General features: G+C 38.8%; 1 protein-coding gene and 1 long non-coding RNA gene across 5 annotated transcripts in view; both read left to right on the top strand.

Moving 5' to 3' along the window:
* LOC135209224 (uncharacterized) overlaps positions 1 to 1330 on the top strand; it is a 55260-nt gene extending 53930 nt beyond the window's left edge. For all 3 annotated transcript variants that reach the window (XM_064241918.1, XM_064241920.1, XM_064241917.1), the window contains exon 6: positions 6 to 1330. In XM_064241918.1, coding sequence (XP_064097988.1) covers positions 6 to 739 — 734 coding nt within the window. In that variant the 3' untranslated portion in view covers positions 740 to 1330. The remainder of the gene's footprint in view (positions 1 to 5) is intronic.
* Positions 1331 to 10598: 9268 nt separating this feature from the next.
* On the top strand, positions 10599 to 18311 carry LOC135209220 (uncharacterized). 2 transcript variants are annotated; one of them, XR_010313319.1, is made up of 4 exons: positions 10608 to 13229; positions 15226 to 15360; positions 15891 to 15978; positions 17678 to 18311. It is a non-coding gene; the product is annotated as an uncharacterized LOC135209220 (long non-coding RNA). The 2 variants fall into 2 exon arrangements; XR_010313318.1 differs by having other exon boundaries at positions 10599 to 13229; positions 15226 to 15978.
* Positions 18312 to 18327: the final 16 nt, after the last annotated feature.

The following is an 18327-nucleotide window of genomic DNA, read 5'->3' as shown; positions in this document are numbered from 1 at the left end:
TGCAGACTCGCTGATCGAGAACCTGGCGACCAGCAGCAGCACCAACGGAGAAACAACACAGTCATCATCATCATCAACAACAGACACGTCAACAACCACAACAACAACAACAACAACAACATCGGTGTCTGAGTCTCCAACAACAACAACAACAACGACTACAACAGCAACTGATTCCTCCACCACCACAGCAACAGAAACAGCAGCAACAACAACTATAGCAACAACCGAAGCCGTCGAGGTGATCAGGACCGTCGCCCTCGACGGCGCCACGGGAATCAGAGCCGTCGGCTTCGTCTCAGACTCCTTCACCTTCCTGGAGGTCCTCCTATCGACGTCCCTCGGCCCAGCCGTGACCTCCACTAACTACATCGTCAAGAGCGAGGTCCTCAAGGACGCGGACGCCGGGGAGGAGTCTTGCCCTCGGAGCAACCAGGTCTTCGTCGGGTACGGCGACGTCAACACGAACGATGGGGAGAAGGACGACCAGAGACTCTATTGCTCGGCGTTGCTCACGCCGTACGGACTGACGAGCAACTGCTCCAACGTCCGGCTCGGCGAAGGGGAGCATCCGGCCTTCGAGAACGTGGACACTTCCAAGTGGAAGAACTGGCTGGTGTGTCCCGAAGGGGCCATGATGATTGGGATTAACTGGGACTACCTGACTGCTCAGACACTCACCAACTACAGTTACAAGTTGGCAACTTGCTGCATGGCGGAGGACCGGACTTCTGCCTGACTTACTGATATGTCTGCTTAGGAAAATAAACTTACTGACTTGTCTGTTATGGAAAAACAATTCCCTGGCATTAATTATGTTATTTTCCTACAAGCTAATATAAGAATTTCTATATCAACCAACGAAAAAAAAAAAACTTTATCAATTTTCAATCAGTGTATGCGACTACGTCTAATGGCCATTAGCTCTAAGAAGCCAATAACAACTGTTCGACGATCAGCTTCCGTTATTATTTTCTTTTCTGTGGCTTGTTTCATAAGAAGACAACTCCCCGGCATTATTTAAGTTGTTATCATTATAAGTATTTCAATCGTCTCCCCAAAAAATAATAATGATAATAAATAATACAGTTTTCAACCAGTGTATGCGACTAGGTCTAATGACCATTGGCTCTAAGAAGCCAATAATAACCCTTCGACGATCAGTTTCCGTTATTATTTTCTTTTCAGTTGCTTGTTTCATAAGAAGACATTTTGAATTATATGTACAATTACTGTTCGGTGATTTTCTCTTGCTATTTTCTTTTGTTTTCCCTGTTTCATAGGAAGGTAGTTTGATTTCTCCGCACCAAAGATTTTTCATAAAATCAATAACAACCATTCCGAAAATATATATATATTTTTTTTTCTGTTGCAACGACAGGATGTTATGTTAATTAGCTGTGTTCATTTTGAGACGAATATTGAAAGTGTATTAACAGAAGATTAATTATTTACACCCATTAAGACAACAACATTGTCTAGGCGTAAGAGAATTCTCAAAATAGATTCAAGAAAATTACTTTTTTTATTGTCAAGATTGTATTTCCAGGAAATATTTTATTGTTTTTTTTCAACGGCGAGAGGACAGAAAAAAAACCATTGATATATTTTACGTATTATAACAGAGATTATTGGTCTATTTGCCGATATACTTTATATGCACTGTATGTTTGCAATCTCGTGTAGGTATTGACACATAATGATGCAATGGTGCAAGCGTTCAGTATGTGCAGGCATACATATACATTTATAAAAGAGCACGAGCGTGCACGCACACGTACTCACTCACACGCGCGCTTGCGCATACACACACTCGAAGTTATATTTGCTGCGCAATTACCAGATATTTATAAAAAAAAACCAATTGCAGAAGTTCTGAAGGTCATCTAACGTACAAGCGAGGGCGAGACAAAGCAGAAAGGTATTTCCCGGGGAACAGTCGCTAAGTACAAATTTTCCTACTGTCTGAATGGGAGAATACCCGCTCAAACTGGTTCTCTCTCTCTCTCTCTCTCTCTCTCTCTCTCTCTCTCTCTCTCTCTTCTCTCTCTCTCTCTCTCCCATAAAAAAAAGCCTTTTTTGTTTTTTTTTTTTTTTTTTTTTTACATAGGTTTGTCAGTAACATGGTAGGTAGTACTAAGCATCTGTGCCATAGCCCTATAACCTAATTATAATGAACGTTGTTATTTTCCAACACGATAAGTATAGTCCGTTGGGAAGCACTGTCTCTCTCTCTCTCTAGACCGCAGAAAAAACATACGACAAATCGACAATCATTCGGATTTATCCAGATCAAATCCCCAGTAGCAGCCACGAGCTCTCCACCGCCGCTATGAAGTTCCTCGGTCCGTCTCCTGTAGCGGTCGCATTTTGGGTCGCCCTCTTCTTGTGCGTCTTCCCCCTCCGCCCGGAGGCCTCGACGCCTCCTCCTCCGAAGATCCGGCCGCCCTCTGTCATTCCCGATGGCTGCTGGGTCTGCCACGTCAGGAATCGATTCGGAAGGTGCGTCTTCCACCCTCCGAGCTGCCCTTATTCCTTCTCTCAAGGGCAGCCTTGAAGGAAGGGCCAGGCGAAGAAGGGCTTCCCGATGAGGGGTGTGGAGGGAGGAGTGTTTATGGAACAACAGGAAAAACAACGTCCTTATGAGACTGTGGATTCAATGGTTGTTGTTCTTCTGTTAAAATAAAATAGCTAGACCTATATATCAGAAGCTCAAGACTATTTCTATTTATCCATTTGTGTATATGTTTCTATAATCGCCATTTTAAGAGTGTATTGTCACGACCTTTGACCTCTGAGGTTACTTTAATATTATAAATCACAAAAATCGTAAACAAACTACTTTTTCATAATTCAAATTTATTTCCTCAAAGAAAATGAATTTGTGAATTTAACCACGCCAGAATATATTCTTTTACTTTGATCTAATTGAAGTTCACCATTAGAAGGAAGGCCAACAGAATCTTAACAGGTCAACCCACGAGTGCTTTAAATTTTTGTCGTATGCGCATCCATGACGTTAATAGGTTGAAAAGGGGTCCGAGGATGATCCTATGGTTTGCGGGCTGCTCTAGGAGCAAGAGCCCGTGCCAGCACAAAGCTGGCTTAATCTTTCAACAACAACAACCTATGGTCACTCAGTCTGTGATGAGCAGAGGGCAGATGGTCAGACATCCATCTCTCTCCCACTCACTCTCTCTCACGACCTTACTCTGTCCCAAGGTCATGTTGGTCCGAAGGCCAACAGAATTTTAACCGGCACCAACTTGTCACGATGCCTAGTTGCGCAGTGCGTGACTGTACACAAATTATTCGATAGGAAAATAAATTTATAATTATTATCGGATTCCGAAAGATAAAGAAACACAAGAGATATCGATGGATGCGAATATGTGACAAATTCAAGCACACGAGAGGTAGTTAAGAGAAGTAGGAAAGACTTCAAGAGATCGTTCAGGTTAAATAATAGTCATATTGATGTAGAATGACCTAGAATAATGAATGTTCGTCTAGCTGCACAGCTGTTATCAGAAACAACAGCCAAATCTATACAGTTTTTTGGTGAGCAAGGACTATAAAAGAGTAAGGATTTATATACCACTAGTCAATTCATATTGCTAGCAGATAGGTGGTTTGATCTTTTTAATTCAAGAGCATTCACAGATTTAAATAGATCATCAAGAAATGCCGATGGGGCAAATTTGGAAATACAAAATCAGGTTTTGGAACAAATGATTGAGACTGCAAAAGAAATGGGAGTTTGTGGGAAGAATTTCTTGTATCAATTTCAGAAAGGGCTAATACTTTCTTCAAAATCCCTCTCTAAGCTGTACCGAATGTTAAATGAGAAATATAATGTAACCTACTTGCTGACCTACAGATTGAACCAAGATTGTTTAGAGCATTTTTTCTGCTGTCATAGACAAATGAATGGAAACTATGACCACCCATCCCCTGTGCTTTAAAAAAATTGACAAAGTGCATGGTAAATTTTGTTTCTTTACCTGAGAATGTCATTGCGTATTTCATAAAATGCAAAATATTCTTCAGAAGGATTAGAAGTAAACACGAACGAAAATATATCTTTTTATTTAAATTACCCTCTTAATGCGCATTTACTTTGGAACTCTCTCTCTCTCTCTCTCTCTCTCTCTCTCTCTCTCTCTCTCTCTCTCTCTCTCTCTTGCTTGCTTGTCTAAGCCACGCCCCCTTTACACCAGGGCTGTGTGCTGACGGCAGACTTGGAGTATTTGTAATTGTAATTCTTTATTTCTATTTGATATTAATTTTAGTTATAATTGTAATTTGATGATAGGACTGGCAATAGTAATTTGTAACTGTCATTGACATGGAGCATAATGTAATTACTCCAAGCCTGACTGACGCCTCCTGCGGAAATATTTCTTGAAATACAATGAAAATGTACAAAATTAATGTCTTACGTTTTTTTTTCTGATTTATGTGACACAAGACACCATAAGTTAGCTACGTTAAAATGTCAATCGCCTTCCTGCTTTGAATATTGAAAAATGACGAACATGGTATAAAAGGGGAGGAGCTTAGTGACGTCACTCATAGCTACCCAAGCCGGACAGGGAAGGAGTTTTCAATTGCGGCTTGTTTTTTATTTTTTATTTTCATTTTTTTATTGTCAGTATCATTATCAGGAGTGCAACAAAAAATCTAAACTTTCCTTTGAGCTAGAGGAGCTATTCTTATATTATAGCGAAATTTAGAAGTCAAACAGATAAAAATCAAATTTTGCTTTATGTTACCACAGCGCTCAATGGGGATGATGCTTCTACCTCTTATTCTCGGTACCTAGCCTTTCCCGGCCACACCGATCGTGACAGCGGCGCCATGAAGTTCTTCGGTCCTTCTGTAGCCGTCCCATTTTGGGTCGCCATCGTCTGCGTCTTGCTTCTCCGCCCGGTGGTTTCGCCGCACGTGGATCCTCCCCCAGTACCCCCCGATGTACACGTGGATCCTCCCCCATCACCCCCCGATGTACACGTGGATCCTCCCCCATCACCCCCCGATGTACACGTGTACGGTCCACCACACGTGCCAGAGCCCGACCACCATCCACCACCCGATGTCTCCACGTACTATCGTGGCCACCGGTACCATCCAGCAGCCCTTCGTCTTCGCACAAACTTTCCTCTCAATTACTGTCGGGGGTGTTACATCATGATAGATATGGAAGGTGCGTCTTTTACCCTCGGAATTGCCCTTGGTACTTCTTCCGAGGTTAGCCTTGAAGGGCGGGCCAGGCGAAGAAGGGCTTCCTGCTGAGGAGTGACGAGGGAGAAGTGTTTACACAACAACAGGAAAAACAACGTCCTTGTGAGAATTCAACGGTTGTTGTTCTTCTTCTCCGGTTAAAAGGAAATGGCTAGACCTATATTGGCAGCTCAAGACTATTTCTATAATACCCGTTTGTGCTTATGTTTGTTTAATCGCCATGTTAAGAGTGTATTGTCATGACCTTTGACCTCTGAGTTAATCTACTATTAAAAATCACAGAAATTGTAAACAAACAACTTTTTTATCATTCAAAATTATTGTTTTTTTAAGAAAACGAATCTGTGCATTTAACCACTCCAGATTAAATTGCTTTTTTTGGAAATATATTCTTTTTTATTCATCCTTTTAATATATATATATATCTCTCTCTCTCAAATCTTGATGATATTTTTGCTCTGACCTTCGAATTTTTCTTTTAATTTAATGAGCAAACAAAGAATAATTTAAAAAGAGGCTTAGTTAGTACTAGTACTAGTGTGATCTACCTGGCCTAATACCCATTGATAGCTGATCTACCTGGCCTTTTACCCATTGATATCTGATCTACATGGCCTTTTACTTGTTGATACTTTTACGTATTGATGTGTGATCTACCTGGTCTTTTACGGATTGATGTCTGATCTACCTGGCGTTTTATGTATTTATATGTGATCTATCTGATCTTTTACGTATTGATATGTGATTTACCTGGTCTTTCATGCACTGATATCAGATCTACCTGGCCTTTTACGCATTGATATCTGATCTACCTGGTCTTTTACACATTGATATGTGATCTACCTGGCCTTTTAAGCATTGATATCTGATCTACCTGGTCTTTTACGCATTGATATCTGATCTACCTGGTCTTTTACGCATTGATACGTGATCTTCCTGGTCTTTTATGCATTGATATTTGATCTACCTGGTCTTTTATGCATTGATATCCGATCTACCTGGTCTTTTACGCATTGACATCTGATCTACCTGGCCTTTTAGACTAATGTATTCAAAACTAACCTCTTCAGACTAAAGATAAAAAAAAGTCCAATCCGTAATAAGATTATATAATATATTTCACGAGAACTTTTGTATTTTTATCTATGCAATAAGGAGAAAATAAAAACAGCACCTTCGCGAACATGATTGCCTCGGGTGTGTGACCTTGAGGATTTCCCAAGACTTCTGTTTTTCTTTTTTTCCTTTCCAGTAGTCGAAGCCGGCTCTCTCTCTTTCTCTCTCTCTCTCTCTCTCTCTCCAAAACCGCAGATAAATAGAAAGATTCGTCTGGACGCCGTTAGATCTCCTCCGCCCGTTGCAACGAGAACTCGAGCAGAATGCACTTCTTCCCCAGGCCGCCTCTGGCGGTTGCATACTGGCTCGGCGTCCTATTCGTCTTCCTCCTTCTACGCCCGGAGCCTTCGACGCCCCACCACATCTTTCCAACTCATTACCCGTGGCCTGGAACGCCTGCACAGCAACGTCCTCCGCCTCCGAACGAGAGGCCCGGTGATTTTAGTATATCGCAACCTCTGGGTTGCCTCCCCTGTCACGTCAGGAACAGACAAGGAAGGTGCATCTTCTTCCAAGCGATTTGTCCTGGCAGGAGGACGTCAGTGTAAATTAACTAGATCTAGGTCGGAGATTCGTGCGTCCTTCGGAGGAGCCAAAGAAAGTGACATGAAGCAGCGCTTAGACCTATGGTGCCGAAGAGGAGAGCCGATCTAAATACTGTAGTACTATCAATTATGGATATTTGGACAAATACTAATGGCTGTCCAGGAAACTATATGTTAGTAATAACGAACCGAAAAAGTAAAAAAGAGGAAAAAAAAGAAAAAAAACATAAGAATTATGAATAGTCATCTGTCTATCTCCGCGAAATACTGATTGAATTATAATTATAATTGTAATTGTTCTGACTGGAGAGAGAGAGAGAGAGAGAGAGAGAGAGAGAGAGAGAGAGAGAGAGAGAGAGAGAGAGAGATTTTGGGAAGAATGAGTTGTCTCTACTCAGTAAACGTTCAGGCTATCCGACATAAGTGACATCAGCCTAGAAGTGATTTACGCGTTTGACACAGGGTGGAGCCACTGAGATTGTGCTGATGTGCGTGTATGTGTGTTAAGGTGTGTGTTTGTAGGTGTATGTGGCTCCAAGTTTGTGTAATCTAATGTGCATCGGCAATTTTTAATTCTAGAGACCCTAAACAAGTCGTTTACAATTCTACAAAACATTCTAGTCTGAGGAATGAACATCCACTCGCATTACAGTTAACTGATGTTTCATTACGGTTGTCAGCAACGGATTTAAAGGTGCTAATGATAAGTAGATAAAGAAATGTTTAGAAATTTTAAACGACAGCAAAATAAGGCAATGGTACTACAGGAGAAACATTATCACTGCACACACACGACGGTAACAGATAGAATATAGGCCTAAGTGCACGAACGAAATTTTCACAGGTTTGAATCACAAATGGGCCTTCCATCAACACCGCTCAGATCTCAAACGATAAGTCTGTGACTCATTAGCCAATAATGTTCGGCTATAATGGTCAGTCGGGTGTTTTAGCTGTCGGTGGTTGCTCTTGTTCGGGCCCGGTGTTGGTGAGCCTTGGGAGAAGAACGAAAATGGCCCGTTGCTTCTCGTCAAGATCAGGATTCAAACTGCTTTTGTTCGGTTTTCTTATTTTTATTTTATTTTTAATTCATTCACGTCAGGTCAGGGAACTCATACATAAGTTTTTTTTTTTTTTTTTTTTTTTTTTTTTTTTTTTTTTGGCGCGGGGGTAGGGGGGGGGGGTGGGAGGGGGGTGTACAATATAACTTTTCTATGTTATTTTGTTATGAGAAAATTATGATAATTTGCATATGAACACCTCCCTACAACATTCATGCGACTGATGAGCATTGTAAAGAAAACGAAAACCTGCGCCTTAAAAGATGCATAACTGTTTTCGAAGTTTTTGTGTTTATTATTACTACTACTAATAATAACAATAATAATAAGCTTTTTTTCAGCCAAATAACCAACCACTGGGGAACCCTCCTTTTACGCATATCATGTGATCTACCTGACCTCTTACGCTTAGCATGTAAAATACCTATAGCTGACTTTTCAGACTATAAATAACGTATTCAAAAGCAATAACCTCTCTGCTGTACGTAAGATAAACCCTCCCAAAAAAAAAAAAAAAATTATTTTTACATGTATCAAATATGTAATGAGACGATGTACTTGATCCCATTACAACTTTTGTATTATAGATCACATAATAAAAAAAATAAAAAAAAGACCTACGGAATCAAGATTGTGTGTAGGGGTTTCCCAGAGTAATAAGACTAGGCTTTTGTTTTTCCCCACTATCTCTCTCTCTCTCTCTCTCTCTCTCTCTCTCTCTCTCTCTCTCTCTCCATAAACGTAGATAAATAGAGAGGTTCGTCTTGGTCACTCTCGGTACCGTCACTTCTTCTCCAACCGTTGCAACGATAACCCGACAGCAATGAACTTCTTCCCCAGGCCGCCTCCGGCGATTGCATTTTGGCTCGGCGTCCTCTGTGTCTTCCTCCTTCTCCGCCCTGAGCCTTCGACGCCCTTCCACCTCTCTCCAACTCACTACCCGTGGCCTGGAACTCCTGCACAAGGCCCTTCTGACAGCCCAATATCGGACGGGAGGCGAGTTATAATTGATACCTCGGGTTGCAGCTCGTGTCACGTCAGGACCGCATCAGGAGGGTGCGTCTTCCACCCGCCGAGTTGTCCTCAGCCACCAAGGAAATAAGAATTACCATTCGTGAGGGGTTAGGTGAAGTGCTTGTGGTGAAGGGCGTTACTATAGATTAATTGGAGCTCGTAGATTCGTGCCTCCTTCGGAGGAGCCAAAGAAAGTCACGTGAATTATATCGCTATAGACCTAGTGCCGAAGAGGAGAGCCGACCTAAAGACTAAATAGCCAATACAAAATGAAGCTTACATTCTTCCTGCATTCGTTTCGTTCTGTTAACTGTAATTTAGCATAAGTCAATTTTTTTTTATTATCATAATTACGAATTGGCAACTGTTAACTCCGAGAAATTCTGATTGAATTATAATTATAATTGTTCTGACTGAATTATAATTCTCCCTTACAAAGAATACTACCTAATGTTTTCATTTGTTTAATTTATTTATTCCTTTATTAAGGGAGTTTACAATTGTCTATTTCGGTAGGTTCAAACTGTTTCTATTGTTTTTCTGCTGTCTCTTTTCTCAGCGCATGCGTCTAGAGCATTATCGCTCAGTTTCCTTATTTTTCGCTTATTCTGGGAGTAAGCCTACAAACTTCTTTGTTCTTCTTCTTCTTGTTGGGGGAGTAAGAAAGGTCGATGGAAGAGTCTGAAAAGGAATTTTAGGATAGGATATTCATGATTTTTTTTTTTAATTCATGATTTTTTTTTTTAATTCATGCACGTCAGGTCAGGGAACATACCACATAAACTTTTGGTAAATGATTAGTCTTGTATGCTGTTTTTCCATGGGGGAAATTATGAAAATTTCCACATGAACACCTCCCTAGCACGTGCATACGTCTGTCGAGCCTTCGTAAAGAAAACAAACTACACAAAAAGATTTTACAGCTTCTAAATGTTTTTTTCTACAACTTCTGCAACTGCTAACATCTGTAATCTAGTTAACTTGTTATTCATTTAATTGTGACAGAAAGATAAACCTCTCAAAAAATAAGATAAAAAATCATACACACGCCAGAAAAAAGCGTCAAGTACTTCAGCGGTCAGACGGGACGAGTCAGCTAGTCCTATGACAGGTATATAAGTACCTGTTATACCCAGTCACATGCCTTTATTTTATTTTATTTTTTGGGGGGGAGGGGGTGATTGGAGAAGTGCCCGGATGTTAGGGGTTAGGCCAAACGGTTCCTTTCAGAAAGAGAGGTCGACCGCAACTGAAAGAGAATAAACACAACTAGCAGCATTGGTCTAAAGTTGCGATTGTAAGTTGCAACAAGAAACTGCAACGGGACAGTTGGTTTGCCTTTGTTCAAGGGTAGGGCTCATACTTTGCCTTATCATACATCCGCCACCCCTTCCCTAACCCTCACCCCATCCCTCCAAAAAAGTGGGCCTACCAGTCACCGGCAATCTGAACCAGCTTTTTTTTTTTTTTTTCCAGCGGGTGCCTTCAAGATATTACACATTTGCCTTTATATATAATATAGATATATACATATATATGCACATACACATGTATATATATGCATACATATTTATGCTTATATATATATATATATATATATATATATATATATATATATATATATATATATATTACTATCCTCCTCATTTCATCTTTTGGAAGTGGTCCCCCATAAGGCTAAAAGATATTTGTGGGTGGGGGGGGGGAGGGGGTGTCTCTCACCCAACCTTAAATTCCGCATATATAATTTTTGGGCAATGCCCCCACCCCCCCTCCCACCCAACCCCTAATTCTTTTTATAGAGGACTTTTTATCCTTTTTAATCTCCACCTTCTGCCGTCTTTATTTTTTCCTTTCCTTTATTCTTTCACTTTATTTCTTTCTGTGTCTCTTTTTATTGCAATTTTCATTTGTCGTCATTTCGTTGCAAAGAGATTTTGTGGATTTTTTTTTTTTAGGAAAAATATTTAAAAAAATATATGGCCTCCTCCTCCTCCTCCTCCTCCTCCTCCTCCTCCTCCTCCTCCTCCTCCTCCTCCAGGGAGTGTTGTCCAACCCATGGGGACCCAGTGGGTGTCCTACCCCTGGATATAGCAAGGGATGGGCGCCCCCTCTGTCATCGTACCTAACCCTTCCCCCTAACCCCCGTCTTTAAGTTACAGACACTGATAAAAAAATGATTTATTTATATAATAAATAAATCAATTTCAAATTATTAAAATATAGATTATAATAATTGATTAATATATACGATCATTATAAAATAATGTTGAATTATACGTTATGTGAGTCATTATATATATACAAATATATATTCTCTCTCTGTCTCTGTCTCTCTCTCTCTCTCTCTCTCTCTCTCTCTCTCAGCTGTTCCTCTTCCTCTACCACGCCAAGGAACCTCTCTCTTTTTTTTCTTCTTTCCTCATTACGGTTTCCACCTGTCTTGCTCTCAATAGCTGACCCAACGGAGAAAGTCTCTCTCTTCTCTCTCTCTCTCTCTCTCTCTCTCTCTCTCAGAGCCGGCTGGTTTTCACCAACTTCTCGTTACCGCCTCAGAGTTTAACAACTCGGGTCGTTAATGGCGCCTTTTTGTTGGGGAGGGGGGTTCCGCCCCTTTTTGTACGTTCCTACGGACGCCTTGGCCTTACGTACGTAAGTACGTCTGTCCTTGTCTGGTTTGTCCGTCCCTAGGCCCGTTTACGAAGCATTCTATGCAGGTATTTGTCAATATAGGCCTATAGATTTATATATATGGTGCCACTAGCTGCTCATCTAAGCCTAAGCAATGAATTGTGTATCCGGTGGTTAGTCGACTGCTGTGTAGGATTGGAGATGGAGAAGGGTGTGGGGCTTGCAACCTCTTCCCACTTTACTAATTAATACAGCTGTATAAACTTCTACGAGTGTTTGAGCATCATAAATTCAAATATAGGTTGGTTTTATCACGTGTCATGTAGGTCAAGGGGTCTCTCTCTCTCTCTCTCTCTCTCTCTCTCTCTCTCTCTCTCTCTCTCTCTGCAAATTAAAAAAAAACAATATGGAGACATTCTTCATCATCATCATTCATTATATCATTATTACTGTTCCTTCATGGAATAGCGAAGAGTGATTCGCGCAAAAGGGAAAAAAGTTATTATAACTGTCACTATTATTCTTTTGTCTAGGCCTAGTAGTCTTAATTGTGTAACTGGCACTGTTACGGAACAGTGGAGCTTCACTTTACCATGTCATATTGATATATTCATTTCTAAGGAACTCTATTGTAAGGTATAATTTGATATAGTTAATGTAATTGTCATTATTATTGTTGTTAGTTTGTGTAGGCCTAGAAGGAATTATGTAACTGGCACTCACTTCACAAACAGTTCACGGGAGGTTCAAAGCTTTATTCCCTTTGTTTATTTGTTTGTTTGTTTGTTTATAATCTGCTTCTGTGAGCAGAAAAACTGCTGATATTTTTTTCTTTTTAGCAAATAGCTATACTTGTTTTCAAATCCGTCGAATTAGGACAAAAAACTTAAACAAACACACAAAACAGCAATGAATTTGGACCCCTAAACTGTAGGATTACCTATATTTCTAAGGAACTTTAATCATAAGGTATAATTTAATCTTCAGTTAATACCGAATTGCACTACTAGGTATGTTTTCAACAGGCTTACCGAGATGGTGTATAAGAAATGGTTTAGTTACCAACTAAACCGTTTTCTTTTATGTAACAGAGCACGAGAATTCTAACGCGGTCTCAAATAATTTACAATTCTTCTCTCTCTCTCTCTCTCTCTCTCTCTCTCTCTCTCTCTCTCTCTCTCTCCTCTCTCTCTCTCTCTCTCTCTCTCCTGGGTAAATCTGTAGTTACGATAAAAGATAACAATCACAGTTATTGGCAAAGTATTTGTGGGCCTATTTAGAGAGATCTTGTTCGCAGTGAGACTTTTCTCTCGAATGACAGTTTCACAGTAATCATGTAATGTAGAATCGAAATGCATCACTTTGATTTGTGTTCAAATTTTTACTTATAAATGCTTACAGGTTATGTTTCTAGTCTTGCAAGGGGCAATGGTACGTCAACGAAGCGGAAATCAGTCCAATATTGAAAGCACTGCTTTTGACTTAATCAAGAAATCGAGAGAAAATGGACCCCTTTTGACAAGAAGTTTTCTTTGGAGTTTCAAGTGTAGGATGAAATGGGCTGTTGTCATTAGCCTATAACAAGATGCTATACAAAGCCTTCAGCCAATGGAAGAAGGTAATACCAAAGTCTTTGGTAATACATCGTTCTTATGCCCTTTGTCGTTGTGGAGGCCTCTGATTGGCCCAGAACAGTCTTCTGCCACAGTTCAGTTCAATTCTCTGTGAACTCAGACCCAGTGCACACCTCAACACAGTACAGCTCTAGACTGTGTAACGTTTGGTTTGTGTCTGTGGCAATTTTAAACCTAATTTTCCCCTAAGTATGTGTGTTATCTGTGTTTTTCATTGGGGTTTTTAAATGTGTAACCGGTTATAAGCCTAATGTACATATCGGTAGATCTATAGTACTATTCCGCGGCGGCCTAGACTATGGCAGTTGCGGTTTTCTATGCAGTTTTACCTCCCGAACAAGAATTTTAAGTAATATTTATTCGGACGACTGTAATTGAACCCCCAGGGACCAGTACTAAACACGGCGAAATACATTGGACGCCCCAATCCCTAGTGGATGTCGTATTCGCGGGTACGTTCCTTGCAGTCCGTGCGGAACTATTCTGGAGAATTACATATCTGCTATGAAATTTTAATCAATAAAGTGCCTTAAACCAAGAAATAATTGTGGTGATTGAAGGTCGGTAAGCATGAATTCTCGCCATTGTGAGAGCCGGTTGGGCATTTTGAGGTTCTAGATTAAAAATGGCTCTTAGTTGTTTCGTGAATATGAAATAGTGATATCATATGATTTTTTTCATGTGTTAATCGATTGCAGACCCTTGTACTTGATCATATGAACCTTAGTGTGTTAGTTCTTAACAGGAAAAAGTAATTAACCTCAAAAGTGGTTTTTTAAGTATCGACGAAGGCTGGAAGTATCAAACAAAGTAATTTATTATTTTTTATTATTTAGATTACATTACATATCGCTTATGTCAGTATTAACTGTGATTCCAGTTAGAACGTTCCCCTATAGTTGCAGAAGTATAGGATTAAAGGGTAGAAAAAGGTCTTGACTGACGTCACTTTTCAGGAGACAATGGTAGTTGATTATAATACCAAATTTCGCTTTTACTTTTCAAGGGGAAATTATCTAGGAGGAAAATACTTAATTTTCTTTTCAACCTCGACTTTAGTAATATGCAAATAATTAAGGTTTATGATGTAATTTTAGTTTAAGGATGAATTTTTAAGGTATAAGCCTATAATTAGCGTCATTTAGATAAGGTGTATGGATAGTGTTAAGGTGATACGATTACATGATGTAGTTTGTGCTGATTTAAAATTTAACCCATTGTAAAATTGCTGATTTATAAGGATGTAATTTTAGTTTAAGGATGAATTTTTAAGGTATAGGCCTACAATTAGCGTCATTTGAATAAGGTGTATGGAAATGTTAAGGGGATACAATACATGATGTAGTTAGTTTGTGTTGATTTAAAATTTAACCATATTGGTAAAATGCTGATTTATAAGGATGTAATATTACTATTGAGTATAGTGTTGAAATAAGCTTAATCACAATAGTACTATGTAACTTGGAAACAGGCCTTATGGGTGTGATATACGAGCTGTAACGAGTACCAGAAGCTTAAGTAACCAACAGTGAAATCATTAGACTAACCTCTAGTAAAAAGCTTTGTAGATTTCAATATTTAATTTATTACTTATGGTAAAACTTACATCCCTAGGGAACTTCTAATTCCCTATTAAGTTAGTTTAGTTTTCACTCAGTTTTGAGTCAATCTAGTGTCATAATTGTTTGGAAACCTCAGTTTTAGTTACTAGAACAAGTCATGGTACGAGTGCATATTCCTAAACAGCGTTACTTATGTAAAAAGTTAATGCACTTGATTCACCAATCCTTGAAGTTAAGTAAGGAGGAATACTTTCAAAATACTGGTTATAGTGAAACTTGAATGAAGTATAATCCAAGTTTTAAAAAAAATATAAACTTGCTACGAAAGGTATAACTTTTTAATATATTAAAACAATTTTTATCACAAGGTATGTTTGTTTGTTTGTTTGTATGGTGTTTTTACGTTGCATGGAACCAGTGGTTATTCAGCAACGGGGCCAACGGCTTGACGTGACTTCCGAAACCACGTCGAGAGTGAACTTCTATCACGAGAGAAATACACATCTCTCACTCCTCAATGGAATGGCCGAGAATCGAACCCGCGACCACCGAGGTGGGACCCCAACACCATAACAACCACGCCACTGAAGCGTGTTCACAAGATATGTGTCAAACGGTGTAAACTTAAGATCTTCGAAAGAGTGTTGCTTTTAAATAAGTAATGATATTTAGTGAATTCTTTTATCCAGTAATCAACTCTAGCCTCCCCTTCTATTAGTAATTTGACAGCAATTATATATTTTCCAGTATATTAAATCATGGTTGTCATAAGTAATGTTCCTGATACAACCTATTTTATACAACCATGACTGGTAACTGAACGTACTTTAATTCGTAAATCTAACATTTGAAAGACTTTCATTTACGTAAAACCAAACCATATAAAAATCCACCTGTTTTCTGCAACGTATTTCACATATTTCAATTTGTAATTTTGACAGCCGAGTTTTCCAAAGGTTACAAAAATTTCCAATCAGTTTATGAGTTCCATAAACTTCAGTGTTTTATGTTAGTGTTATAGATTGACTGAATAAGCTGCATTTTCTACGTTCGTATCAGAACTAACTTTCGTCGTTTTTACAGATATGCAGGAGACTGAGAACCATTGGAACCCAAAGTAAATTATACTGCCTCTAAATTGGAGTACATTGACCACTGGATTCAGTTAAAAGTTAAGTATTAAGTCTTAAATTATTGGCCATTCAAGTATAGCTTATTCCTCAGCTCAAAACTATATTTTTCCATATGAAATATTTGTAAAATGTACACCCTACAGAAATGGTAAATTGACATTTTGTTCATTTATGGTAATCTGTCCAAAAGATGGATGCTAGCTTATAATTTTATTACTTCAAATATTTCTCAAAAGTTCCCTGTGGCTTTGTTTCATGTCGATAAGTTTTACCTTTGAGTGTTGGTCTGCATTGCAGTATCTAAATTCCATCTGTTCTTTAAATTCTTACCGTGATTGTCTTAACATCCTTCTCCTTCCAGTGTCTAGTTATTACAAACTGATTTAACAAAATTTTTTATGGTTTTGGAGGTCAGTCCTTCATGTGTTAAGCCCCTAGTTTTCTAGGACACTGCTTGCAACTATTTAAACTACTTTTTTAACGTCTAGGTTTTTAGCCAACACTGAATTTTCTTCATTTATTAACTGGATACTGAAAGTAGTCTTCCTGGTGATGCTTGCTTTGCACTGAAGATTATCAGCCTAGAGGTGGTTTCCTCTCTTCAGAGACTTTAAATCATAATTTTATCATAGGCCTTGTCGCTATAGATGCAACATTTCTCCAGAAAGCTATTACCTTTTTTAGTTTAGTGATAGTTACACAAACCATATGGTATTTGTTTTGAAGTCCCCGTGCACTTACTGTTTGTGCTGGTTGTTTCGACTTTTCATGTTTTAGTAGCTCTCTTCTGGTTACTGGTCTAGAATCAGGACTTATTGCAACTAAGCCTACTGGTCATAACAAGGAAATTAGATTCTGATTCTCACCCTTATGTTCCACTAGATCCAGTCGAGTTATTGGGGTGGGAGACATTTTCCTGCTGTTTCAGAAGGAAAAAATGTATTTAGAAGAGAAAGGTACCACTCTTGTATGCCAATTGTGTTGCAACTAGTTACTTTAAGACTTGGCTCAAAGGGTCATCTTGCTATTCCTATGAAGGCATTTGGCTGATCTCCCCATTATGATTTAAACCCCCTTCAATGATTTAAACCCACTTCAACATTCTTCATCTGGGATTTGTCTCCATTGTCATGCTGAAGTTGCTTCTTAAAACTTGCTACTTAAGTCTTCACTTTGCTTGTGAATACTGTGTGAAAGTTTGAATGGTAACCAACTCTTCAAGGTGACACCTTCTCAACGTTTAAGCTGAACTTCCACTCTTGTAAGATGCATTTAAGCCAGAAAAATCTTGTCTCGTCTCACCAAGTTTGTATTGCTCAATAAGGGTATCTTGCTTATCACAAACGCCAGAATCAAAGCATTTCGGTTTCCTCCTTTATCTACTATTTATAACACCTGCAAGTAGTTATCAGAGGATGCATAATAATGGAATGGAAAGTACGCATACTATTCTTGTGTAAATGTAAACAAGATTTTTTAAAAGTTTAGATCTTACTTTTCTAGACTTTCACATGTTTTTATTTAAAGTTGAAAATTCGATGAAATGCATAAAAATACAATGTTTCCATATTTGTCAAGTTCATTACTCAAAGCTAAAACCATTTCCAGCCCCATTTGAGAATTTGACTTCACTTAATAATTTAATTTGTTTCTTTATTAAAGTCTTTATTTGCTGCTTTACTTATTGAAATTTAGGTTTGACTCTTTACATTATTAAAGTTTACTTATGTTTTACAGGGTACATCTTTCAGTAACTGAAAGGCTGTAGGGGTCTGTAGGGGTATATACAAAGGCGTCAACCCTGAAGAAAGGTATTTGAAAGATATGCTACAAAGATCTACTTGAGAGCACTTTGCCTGTGACTAAACGTTTGCTACAAAAGTCTGTGGAAGACAAGTTGCTTTGAAGATTTGTGCAAGGGAAGCTCCTGAGAGAATAGTTTTTTTTACCACAAGAAATGCTATGAAGGTTTGTGTAAAAGAAACAAAGGCAAGCTGCCATAGTGCAAGGGAAGACCTAAATCAAAACTGCTGTAAAGCTCTGCTTCATTTTTTATTTAGGTCTTGCCTTACACATCATGGTAGTTTTACCTTTAGAGATATGTCTTGCACAGACCCTCGTAATGTATCTTGTGGCCAATGTTCTCTCTAGCATTAATCTCAGAACAATTTACTGTTCTCAGAATCTTCCCTTGCCCTATCTTCTTTGACTTGTACTTAAATGAAAATTAGTCAGTTGTTTAGGATTTTTTCATTTTGCCTGTTGTTTAGGACTTTCTGAGTTGAGAAACACCAGAGCAAGCAATGAATGTTTCAGATAACGAAGAAATAAGACACCTGTACTGAGAGTATAAATAAAAGAACGGATGTTACCCAGTAATTTTTAAT

This window comes from Macrobrachium nipponense, chromosome 37 (genome assembly GCF_015104395.2).
Source record: "Macrobrachium nipponense isolate FS-2020 chromosome 37, ASM1510439v2, whole genome shotgun sequence".
In the NCBI taxonomy this organism is placed as follows: domain Eukaryota; kingdom Metazoa; phylum Arthropoda; class Malacostraca; order Decapoda; family Palaemonidae; genus Macrobrachium; species Macrobrachium nipponense.
The sequence above is the reverse complement of the archived record's forward strand: the minus strand, read 5'-3'. Positions and strand labels throughout refer to the sequence as shown.